This window comes from Nanorana parkeri, unplaced genomic scaffold (genome assembly GCF_000935625.1).
Source record: "Nanorana parkeri isolate BGI_ZX_2015 unplaced genomic scaffold, ASM93562v1 scaffold1313, whole genome shotgun sequence".
NCBI lineage: Eukaryota > Metazoa > Chordata > Amphibia > Anura > Dicroglossidae > Nanorana > Nanorana parkeri.
Window position 1 is genome coordinate 379,352 of NW_017307581.1, and position 12,357 is coordinate 391,708.

At 40.0% G+C, this 12,357-nt stretch overlaps 1 protein-coding gene across 5 annotated transcripts in view; it reads left to right on the forward strand.

The window, feature by feature from the left end:
• Nucleotides 1-12,357, forward strand: part of KAT2B (lysine acetyltransferase 2B) — a 76,986-nt gene that overhangs the window by 35,189 nt on the left and 29,440 nt on the right. For all 5 annotated transcript variants that reach the window (XM_018569254.1, XM_018569253.1, XM_018569256.1 and 2 more), the window contains exons 2-5: nucleotides 400-526; nucleotides 2,983-3,128; nucleotides 3,259-3,348; nucleotides 10,443-10,624. In XM_018569254.1, the coding sequence (XP_018424756.1) occupies nucleotides 400-526; nucleotides 2,983-3,128; nucleotides 3,259-3,348; nucleotides 10,443-10,624 (545 nt within the window). The remainder of the gene's footprint in view (nucleotides 1-399; nucleotides 527-2,982; nucleotides 3,129-3,258; nucleotides 3,349-10,442; nucleotides 10,625-12,357) is intronic.

Consider the following 12,357-nt stretch of genomic DNA (forward strand, 5'->3'; position numbering starts at 1 on the left):
AGCAGTGGGCAGGTCTAGGTGTGGCCCATTGCTGGTTTACAAGCTACAGGCTTGTAAATCATCAGTGACAGTGCTGCTAGCCACACCCCCTGCAATATTTTCCCATTGTAATTCAAGCACCTAAGAGACTAGGTGCTAAGAGAAAACTGTGCAGATGCAATTATAATTAATTGCTGTGGTGCAATTTTTCAAATGGGAGGTCATAGTGCTACTTGAATAGTTTAACAGAGCATAGATGTTCTCATTGACTACCTCATTCAGATTGCCCTTGTATTCCTGAACTTAATTTAAAAGTGTAAATTACACAGGAAAAATGGCTGCAACAATTTATAAGGCAGTTATCTTGTTTGTGAACAAAATAAAGGTGAGTAAACTGGATGTTTTTTTTTGTTATCTCAGGCTGATGACACATGCAAGTGCAATGGCTGGAAGAACCCAAATCCTCCCCCCACACCGCCAAGAATGGATCTTCAGCAGACCGTTGTCAGCCTCACTGAGCCATGCCGCAGCTGTTCGCACACTCTTGGTAAAGCAGCACCCTTTCCTCTGCTCAGAAACTGCATTATAAGCCCATCTGCATAGACATGCATGTTCTCATGTTTGCTTTTTTTTTTTTTTTGGGGGGAGTGTGTGATTGTGGTTGAGGCATTAAACTGTAAGCTCACGTGGGCAAAGACTTCAGTGAATGATTCAGTGCACTCTGTGACAACATTTTGGAAAATGAACTGCTGTAGAATATGCATTACAGTTATAATAAACAGTTGACATGTTGACTGCCAACTCATGTGAACAGAAATCTTGTGTTGGCTGGAACACAAACCACTTAGCACTTGTGAGCATAGGCAAACTGCCTACCAGATTCAGTTATCCCTCAACACGGCTTCAATTACTATGGTGCTTATAAAACCAGATGCAAGCAGTACACTAAGGATTTGATGATACTATACCTTACAACTTATCAGCAGCTCCTCTATTGAAATGTGTCACCTGATAAATCAGTAACACGATGAGATATTCATTTGTGTAACCAAATGTTAGAGCTTACACTCTCTCTCTCTTTTATTATTATTTTATCTACTGTAGACTGTTTGGGGAAATGTTATTACTACAGCAAGAACATATTCTACCCTTGGCAATTGTACCTCTTTTTGGTATGCCATGGTACTAGTTACACTTTTAAAAAAAGTTCATTGTAAGTATTTTCTTAGTAAGTCATTCTTAAAATAGAATAAAAAAAATACACATATAATTCATTAACAAAGTAGTGTAGATCATTTATTTTTTCTCTTCCTTTAACAGGCCAACCTATCCACTAAAAGTGGCAATTACAGGTTTGGAATAAACCATATTACACTGCTAAACGTGTTGACAAAATTCAGCTTTTATTCATGTGGTTTAAACCTTTTTTTCTGAAAGACAAAAAAAAATGTTGCTGCAACTACTTAAAAAATATTAACTAGAATAAAGCTGGACATACATAATGTTCTCATGGGCAGGGCCCTCATAACCATCTTATCTTTAATAGTAGTGTACCTGTACTGACTTCCTTTATATTGTAAATTGTGGTACTGCAACTGTTATAAATCCTGTATAATAATAAAAATGACAATAATAATTGGAGGTGCACCGAAATGGAAATTTTAAAACCGAAATAAAAAAAATTTGCCAGGCCGAAACCAATACCAAAATTTTTTTTATTTTAATTTTTTCTAATGTTTTAAATATTTTTTTATTTTTAAAAACATTTAAATTGTTTAATATTTATTTTTATTTATTAATTTCTTTTTTAAAATATTTTTATTTTTTACTTTACTTGGGGGAAATATCAGAGGTCTAAACTAGGGATGCACCGATACTAACCTGCATCCCCTTTTACAAATGAACAGGAATCCTCCATACTGAGTGTTCCTGTTCATTCATAACATGAGGACCGAGTATGTTTACTATAACTACAACTATGAATGAACATTATTGAGGATATAGTAAACATGCCATGCCCTCAATTATGTACAAACACTCAGCTATCACTGATCACTGAGTGTTTGCATTGGCTCTCCTCTCTGACATGCTGTCACAGGAGGCTGATTGAGCGGTGTATGGAGGAGAGCTCAGCCTCCTGTGACAGCGCGGCCTGTCTCCGCCCACACACCGTTCTGCCGGACTGTAATAGGAGGCCGAGCGGTGTGGGAGGAGACGCCGGCCGCTCACAGCGCTCTCCTCCCGCAACGCTCGGCTGGCTGTCACTTTCTCTGCTCCCCGCTGGGACACAGAGCAGTGCCCAGCGGGAAGGAAAGAAATCATGGATGCGCCGATGTATCGGCAGGAAAATTGCACTTTTGGCGTTATGCCAAAAGTGCCATTTTCGGCCGATATGTGTCGGCGACCGATATATCGGTGCAACCCTAATAATACACTTGCCGAATGTCGGTTGTATCCTGCTGAAATTCCACCCATTGGTGGCCCTTGGATTTTTCCATCAACTTTTGTCAAAGGAGCCGGGTGGAAAATTGGAATCTGACAACCATGGACACTGGCTTTTAGAATACAGTAGCCAGCAGGGGACATTCCTCCGTCCTTGCTATTTAGGGTGGATGGGATAAACAAGTGATTTTTGGGCTGAACAAGAAAAATGTGTGTATGTCAAGCTTCAGGTTTTAATTTGTTAGTCTCTTATTTAGTCCATTTAAACTACCTATCCATCTAAGACCACAACGCCTACAGGGTGACAGTTCTGCTGCCTCTTTTTTTTAGCAGAACTAATAAAGTTGTTACCCTGTTAAAGAAACTGTAAAACTAACAGATCTCCTGGCAGGATCAACAGCTGATAATACTAGGTTACAGGGAGCACTCAGGAAAAACAAAAAACACTGTGTTAATGCTACCAACTGACTGCATATGTAATATTTGATTTTGCCCACACTTACACGTAAAAGACTTCATCCATGGATTTCATGATGCTTTTTTCTTTTTGCTGTTTTTTAGCATCACACGTTTCCCATTTAGAGAATGTGTCAGAGGAGGAAATTAATAGACTTCTGGGAATTGCTCTCGATGTGGAATATCTGTTCACTTGTGTACACAAGGAAGAAGACGCTGATACGAAACAAGTCTATTTCTATCTATTTAAGGTACTTAATACACTTCAGGGTAGATTTGATGTTGATAAATGCTTATTCAACAGGGCAAGGGAGATGAGTTGGTTTATCTTAAAGATTTATAAACTCAAGCAAATCTTTTTTTATTCCTCTTTACACAAAGCTTTTAAGAAAATGCATTCTACAAATGGGGAAACCTGTGGTGGAAGGATCATTGGAAAGCCCTCCGTTTGAGAAGCCTAGCATTGAACAGGTAATTGCAGTCATAATGACTTTTTCCTATTAGTTCAAATATACATGACCCCCGAAGTGACTGTCCCCTTTTAACTTTATTGTGCACAGTACGCATTGATTGCCTCCTGTACTATAGATATGCTGCCCGGGGCTTTGAAACATCTAGGAACTTCAACTAGAAGTCTAGCCAAAACCTTTTCTAGTTTTAGATTGTGTGGGGGTGGTTAGAACCTTTGTTTTCCTCTGTGTTCACGTTTGAACATTTTCCCTCACTTACCTTTCTGGTGACAGATGCCACTTGGAACAGACAGTGAGGGAATACAGGATTAAAAGTACTTCATTGGGAAATGCTGTTTATCTTCTTTATTTTTCACTACTCCCTTTCCCAATGACTGGCCCCCAAAGGGAGCAACAAGCAAAAAAAAAAAAAAAGAAGAAATCTTTTACCTTAAAGGAGAACTATGAGGTGAGTGCTTTTCACTCACCTCATAGTTCTAGCCGACCTGTGACAATGAGACTGTCACAGGTCGGCTCAGTAGATCGGGAGGTGAGCGAACACATACCGGGTTCGCTCGCCTCTCGATCCTGTCACGGCTCTCTGCCGTGACAGGGGGAGGGGCTGGATTCCCCTCTCCCCGCTCCGATCTGCCAGCGCTGACTGGCGGAACGGACGGGGGAGGGGGCGGGTACAGCTGGCTCTGCCTCTAGATAGGCAGAGCCAGCTGTCACTCACGCAACTGGGCGGATCCCGTCATCTAAGTCGTGATCCACTCCGGCTGCGGCGTCTCAGTATACCGCGAGCTGTAGCTCGCGGTATACTGAGCTTAGGGTAACGGGAGGACGCCAGTTTGTGTCCTCCCATTACCCTAAGGAGAACTATGGGGAAAAACACTGACCCCATAGTTCTCCTTTAATGTCTACCTTCATTCCAGAGTATCACCAACTTAAGTAGTTTTGAATCACAGACCCAGGACAAGCATATTTTAAATGAGTGTCAGAAATGTGTCAGACCACCTTACTTCTATAGTTGATCCAGGTCAGCTACGCAGACAGCAATAAAGCCAAACCATCAATATTGCAGCAAGGGAACTAGCCTTTGAAAAGCGAGTTCATTAATGGCAGTCTGTGTGGTCCTCTCCTGACAGCATGCTTTTAATAAATAAAATTAAGTTGACAGGAAACAGGCCAATCTTCCTGCTCAGCATGAGCGCTGGGACATAAAATATCAGTTCAGTTTTTACACCAAAGTTAGTCTTGGGTAATGGAGGTGATCTTTACCTCCTACTCAGGATTCTGACAAAAGAAAAGCACCTGTTATAGGTCAATATCCTTTGACTACAACGTCCAGTACAATAATCTTTCCATCATGTACTAATGGATAGTGTAAACATGAAGTATGGAATTATAAGATGTATATACTGTATACTGTAATACAGAGCCTATTGCATCAGCACAATCATCTTTTAGTAATACAAATTTTATAGAAACTTGAATAAAACTGAATGATTCAAGCAATGGCCACTGCAGCTAATGTGATTTAATGTAATTGTTCTATTGGGCTATCTAAGCAATTGGATATTACTAACCACTTATTCCAAGCAGTGGATCCGTACGCAGGTTCGGGTACTGCTGTAAATGATCTATAAGACTACTCCCTCCACCCAACAAAGATTTTTTTAAAAATCATGAAAAATATGTGTCAGGAATAAGGATTTGAGCGACTTTGAAAAGGGTCACATTGTGATGACTAGATGACTGGGTCAGAGCAACTCCAAAACTGTAGCTCTTGTGGGATGTTCCTGTGTGTAGTGGTCAGGACCTACTAAAAGTGGTCCATGGAAGGAAAACCGGTGAATCAATGACAGGGCATTGACGGCCAAGGCTCATTGATGCACATGTCGAGCAAAGGCTGGCCCATGTAGTCCGATCCAATAGAAGAGCCACTGTAGCTCAAATTGCTGAAAAAATGAATGCAAATTCTGATAGAAAGGTGTCTGAACACAGTGCATCACAGTTTGTTGTGTAAGGGCTGCGTAGCCAAAAAACGGTCAGGGTGTTCATGCTGCCAGTGTCCACTGTCAAAAGCACCTACAATGGGCACGTGAGCATCAGAACTGGACCATGGAGCAGTGGAAGAAGGTGGCCTGGTCTGATGAGTCACATTTCCTTTTGCATCATGTGGATTGCAACTTACAGGACTTAACACCTTCATGACCCATGACGGGATATTTGTAGAGCTGGCAGCCAGCTTTACAGTAGAAGCAATTCTGGTGACTCAGCTGTCGCCAGATTGCTTCTACGGGCTGGTAAAGTGACACCCCGCCATGTTTCCCGGGAGCAGCATGTCAGGTGACAGCAGGAAGCTGGGGAAGAGAGCGGCGAACATCCAATCAACGATCACGTCCCCGTTCTATAGGATTTTCGGTCACTGAGCTGTAAATACATCTTCACATAAACACGCGTTGGGAGCGCCTACGTACGAAAAAGACGATTGCGCTATACATGTTGGGTATCGCCGTGCATGAGTAAGAGCAATAATTCTAGGGCCAATACTTAGGCATATCCCTGCTGCAAGCACTATTTTGATCGTACCGCACTCCCGTGCGGACGATTGCATTGTGGCCGGAAGGCGTGGCTACGGTGCCATTCACTTCAATGGCCTGCCACGCCCCTCCAGCCCGGCAAAAAAGTGAGCCGGCCGCAATACGATGCAGTGCGTTTCGGCCAGAATCGGACCAGAACGCACTGCATATGGTGTGAACTAACCCTAAATAATCAATCCAAAAGCACACTCAGGACATGCCTAAGTAGTATGACACCTGTCAAGTTGTCAATTTACAACGATTTTGGCCTACCGTCAACACTTCATCAGGTTTGACACATATCTGAACAATTGTTAAAATGTATCACCTGAAATAAAGCAAGACTGGAAGTGACTTACTAATATCCATTAACTCCCTCATTACTGCTTTGATAATTGTATGTAACTATATCGGAAAACAACCATCAGAAAAGATTGTTTTTAGAAAATGTATTAATTTACGTAGGAGGCACTAACACAAACAATCTACAGAATACAGATTATAAATTCCATTATTTCCAATATCAGGCTATTCACATCCCAGATCAGTATCAGATTACAATTGATGTAAAACTTGATGCCTGTGGGAAAACGAGATGTATCCCCAGTGCAGTAATGCAATGTCAAACATTGTTGCAAAAATCAAACGGTTACAAGCTAGCAGAATATTACTAGTCTCATAAAAATAAATAAAGATCAAAATCTACATTCAATGTTTCGGCTGCAAGATAAACAGTCATAGCATACTGTCTAAATATGTTTAGATCCACTATAATGCTTTCAATGTGTTTGTTCTAACATTTCTTCTTCAATGCTGTTGTTGTTGTGCACTCATTTTAGCAGTGATGGTGTGCATGACTTCCTTTGTTCACTTCAGATTCCCATTCACATAACTGCACATATTAAAACATGGAATGCTGAATCAAGGCTGTCATTCTAAAATCATTACTGCTTCACTGACACAACAGACAGTTCTAATAAGGCAGACTGTGTAGCTTTGCATTCTTTGTGCTTATAAACCCTCTTAGCATAAGATATTGGTTAGTTTGGATTTTAGTCAGTGGAGAACAGTTAACAAATCAACAAAAATATAATAATAGCAGAAACTGGTTAACATACTGCAGGGCAAATTAAATGATTTATTTATTTCCCCTCTCTAGAGGCACAGTTACCTTTCCTTTACTTCCCCAGTGCCCGTTCGGCCACCGAGGGTGAAGAAAGTACCTGGTACTTTTCGGTATGAAGGGGCATTTGACCCACTCCCCACCCTTTAAATGGAAAGGGCCGGCCTTGATAACTGTCCCAGCAGTGTCACACAAGGGTTGGCGAGTCCACGGCCATGTGCAAGCTCAGACTAGAGGGACATGAAACTAAAGCTGGGTATACCATGTTAGAAAATAAACCAATTTCTTCTGTCTACACTAAACAGCGTGGATGAAAGAATCTCCCCTGCCAGCTATTGTATTTTATAAATACAGTATGTAATATCTGAAGGGTTATTTTAGATGATAGAAACGCCTGAATAATAGCTGCTGCAGTTAAAAAGGTGTTTAATGTATGATATAATGAATAATAAAAACTGTGCAGCACTCCTAGTGATCTCCTTTTAGTGAACTACTTACATACAGACCACTTATTTCTTTTTATATTTGGAATCTCCCCTCCCACATGGTAAAAAGATGCAGAATAAAGGCTAATATTGTAATTCCAAATATTTAAAATACATAAAAACAAAACACACTCACATGAATCAAGTGCTTGACAGCAGTATGAAATATTGCTCTTTTAACCCCAACCTGGGTAAATAAACCTCAGCTGACGCTTTTGATGAAAAGCGTCAGCTGAGGTTTATTTAGGTAGAAGGTCCTTCCATCTTCACTTCCTTATATCATATCTTATATTATATCTCAGGACAAGATGTGTTTAAAAAAAACTGGGAACAATGCTAACTGATAACAGTCAGCAGAGGCAGACAGTATAAAGCTCAGTAGATTTCTGGAAGGATCAACAGGTGACAAAACACTTTTAATGGTATAATATATATACAGTACAAAAAAGATTTAGAACAAAAAGATTTAGAAAAAAAGTTTAGGTTATACAAAAAGGTATTTTTCAGGGAAGAAGTAATGGGTTAACAGCTCACAGTTGGTCTGCGGTAATGTAAATTTAGCCTTGAAAGTTTATGCTAACAATTCCTACAGGTATCCCAACTTTTGTTGATTACTCCCAAGCCCTCTGTCTGTATAAAAGCAGTGTTTGAACAGACTGTTACTACATTAACATTGGGGGGAGGGGAAAACATTTTTGACTTTAATGTCACTTTAAGCTCTATTTGGACAGTATTGTACTGCAGAGAGTAGTATAATGCTCTCAAAATGGCAAGAAAAAGGCAATTAACAAAGGGAGACAGACAGACCATAATAACCCTTAAAAGTGTCTTTCCTTTAGAGACATTGCAAAGAAAGCCAAGGTGTCAGGTGTTTAGTACTGTTAAAGTGATACTTTTTGTAGTTTGTGTTTGCTGCGAACCAAGATTAAATTTTGTGTCAGGTGTCTAGGGCTTACCATCCATCTTACCACCATCTTAGGTACCTACTGAAATGTTACTATGGCTATTACACGTGAATACGGTAATGGTAATAAGAACCATGGGCAACACTTTAAAGGAGAACTATGGGGTTAAGTCTTTTCCCCATAGTTCTCCTTAGGGTAACGGGAGGATACAAACTAGCGTCCTCCTGTCACCCTAGGGCTCAGTATACCGCGAGCTGTGGCTCGCGGTATACTGAGCCCTAGGGTGACAGGAGGACGCTAGTTTGTATCCTCCCGTTACCCTAAGGAGAACTATGGGGTTAAGTCTTTTCCCCATAGTTCTCCTTAGGGTAACGGGAGGATACAAACTAGCGTCCTCCTGTCACCCTAGGGCTCAGTATACCGCGAGCTGTGGCTCGCGGTATACTGAGCCCTAGGGTGACAGGAGGACGCTAGTTTGTATCCTCCCGTTACCCTAAGGAGAACTATGGGGAAAAGACTTAACCCCATAGTTCTCCTTTAACTGTACCTGTTTTATATCTAAGCTAACGCTAAAATGTGTCTCTATACTGTATATCTTTTGTGCCCCATGAACCTCTCACCTCGAAACCTCAATATTCAGATTGGGACTTCAGTTAGAAAGTTGAATTGTATCTAAAAGCGAACCTTGTTTTAAATAGGGTATACATTTTCTTTTAGCTTTGCCATGTTTTTCTGCCCTTTGTGTCTCTTTATAAATTAGATTAAGTTCTTGCATTACAATGAAGGAGAGAGAAGGGGGGCTGTGCCGGAGCTCCGACATTGTAGCTGAAAGTTGCAGTATGTATATTGAGAGCTCTGGGTTTTGGGGTTTATGCAGCTCACAGAAAAAGATCTCTCTTAAGCTAGACATATACATTTTGATTTTTCAATTCGATTTTTCATGGGCGGACGAAGGAAAAATGCTTATTTAGCATTTATCATGGATGGGGGAATCCACCCACCAGGCTTTCGTATTCTGCTGTAAGCGTGCAGTCACTTTTCATCTGAAAAAATTGACTTTTGTTGAACGGAAGGGAGCCAATTGGGCCACACACTTATTTATCCAAGTTATGCTTTAGTGTCCTAATCTTTTTTTTTCCCATGCCCTTAACCTTTGCATTTCTTTAAAGTACTATACTTACCTGAAATACAGCTTGCTGTCACCACCCGTCCTCTCTTTAGAATAGAAAGGATTGTCACCAGCACACCAAAAGTTTTGAAGCAAAAAGTCCTTTATTGACAAATCGCCATCCAATACAAGCGCTTTCGGGGTCTCAGCAGTACCCCTTCATCAGGCTCAGAATGGAGTGCCATTTACTTTAATGGAAAGACTGCCTGCAGCATGTCAATCTGTTGAAAGTTATCTATTGGCATCAATAGAGTTTGGGCCACAAGTGTAAGGGGTGAAGTAAAAAAATGGGAAGATTTTGAACGGTGGAAGTGTTGTGCCAAGGAAGTGTCATAGTGAATATCATAGTGTTGTATATTACAAAGGTGCTTGGGGATTGAGTAGGGCGTAAACAGCATAAGTGCATCAAAAGTACTCATATCCTTTAACTTATATTGTGGGTATAGGGAAAAGAAACCAGTTCTCTTCCTGCTGTGTTTTTTCCGTTGCAGGCTAGAAAATGAAAGCTAACACCTATGTAGACACTGTGCACAATACATGTTCTTCCTCATTTCTATACATTGTACCCATGACTCCCAGTTTGTAAAACTTGCTGTGAAAATTGCTGCAATCTCCTATGTGGAAATCATGTTATTGTAGTTTTGTTTATCCACAGGTTGATCAATATAAATCAAAACAACAATCTACAAATCTCCATTTTATAAAATCTGATGTATATTTGTAAAATGTATTGGCGTTCCTTAACTACAAAGAATGTAACAAAAAATGCAAACTAGAAATCCGGGCAGCTAAAACAGTTTTTAATTGTATTTTAATGTGACCATTTTCGATTTGTTTTATCTCCTTAAAGGGTGTAAATAATTTTGTACAATACAAATTTAGTCATCTACCTGCCAAGGAAAGACAAACTATTATAGAACTGGCTAAAATGTTTCTGAATCGTATCAACTACTGGCATCTTGAAACTCCATCACAGGGAAGGCAAAGATCCCCCACAGAAGACATTGCTGCATATAAAGTCAACTACACCAGGTAATGTTTTTATTCCGTAGTTGAGCTAACATTCCCTTGCCTGGATTGCTGAAAGGGCATTTCCACTTTTGCAGTCGGATTTGAGAAACCCTTGCGATATCTTTGTTATGTGTTCCCATTAACTTTAAATATTTCTTACCTTTTTAGTAGTTTCTATGGAGCAGGTTTATACATAGCACACTTACAAGCAGCTTCTATTGCTTATAATAGATGGCAACGTGAAGATAAGGGACAAATTGAGGGACAATTTATTAAAAGTGCATTAATATGCAATGTAACATGCAAAGCTTGAGAACTTTACCCTTAGTTAGGTCTGACACACAGACCACACATCTAGCTTCAACTGATAATGATATCTGCCAGCACAGTACAAACAAGGTTAATTGGGGTAAACATCACCACCCCACATCCCTCCCTAACATTATGTAGAAGAGGAAAGCTAAGTACGATTTTTCAGCAAATAAAAATGTAAGCAGCAATTAAAACAATTTAATTATGCTATGTGATCGGGAACATGTAACACATGTAAAATAGGTGTAATTCCGGTTTGGCTGCAAAAGTGGAACTACACTTTATCAACCTCTTGACTGGCCGCTCAGGGGTGTTGTTAAACTGAGTGGACGTTTTTAAACATCTTTGTTTCCAGAGCTGCGTGTGCTAAATGCTTGTGACTGCACTGTCATTAGACAGTAAAGATTACAGGCAAAAGGCGCAGAGCCAATTAGAGTGGCTCTGCTCTGTGCCTTGTGATTACTGTGATGGCCAATCACAGCGATCAGAAATATAATCAGTAGTACTATTCATATTTGAGATCCCTCCCCTCACAACAGAGGAAGTGGAAAGAGGATTGCAGCCTGATCAAAGGTGAGAACACAGAGGTTTTAGCAGAGAAAAAAAAAAGTCTAAGCATGCTTTAAATATTTCTGTACCGGCATGCTTCATTTAAAAAATAAAAGTGGCAAAATAATTAGCCCTTTTGGTGTCTTCTGTCTAAAAAGCATTTTAGATAGAAGACACCCCAAATCACCTGCACACAATACAGCGCTTGAACTAAATGAAATGTCCGTTGGTGCTCGAAATGACGACACAGATGGCGCTGTGTAACAATCCAAGTAAAGATAGTAGTCACCAGCAGTGAGTGCCGGTGACTTCTATCTTTACTTCTATCTTAAAAGGGAACATTTTTGGGGGTGTTTGTAATGTCCTGGCATTTAAATTTTAAGATTTATAACAAAGTAAGGGAAACAGGTTTTTTTTTAATGAATTGAAATTAGTTGTCATTCACAGCACTGAAAAATGGCCTGAAAAGGAAGGGGGTGTAACTTGCTGGTAATGGGGTTGTTAAAGCAAACATTTTGCTAATTGCACAGATCAGTATGGTAAATACAGTACATCTGAACAAGCATGTCAAACCAAACATGCTATAAACTGTATAGTTCCTTCTGTTGTGAACTTTCTTCTAGATTTCTTCTAGTTGACATTTCATTAAATTATATTTATCAGTACCATAAATACAGTCTGAACCTGTGCTCATCCCTACTAGTGACCACTGTCAATGGTACTGAAAGTGATGGGAAATACAAGTGATGGGCACTAGAACAGGAATAGAGGGAAAATCTTCCATTTGTGTATTGTGTTTGTTGTGTCTGTTTTGTCTACAGGAAAGAAGGTAAATAGAAATCTACCTAATGGGACACAGAGAGCAAAAAGTATTGGATTTAGATATACTTTAA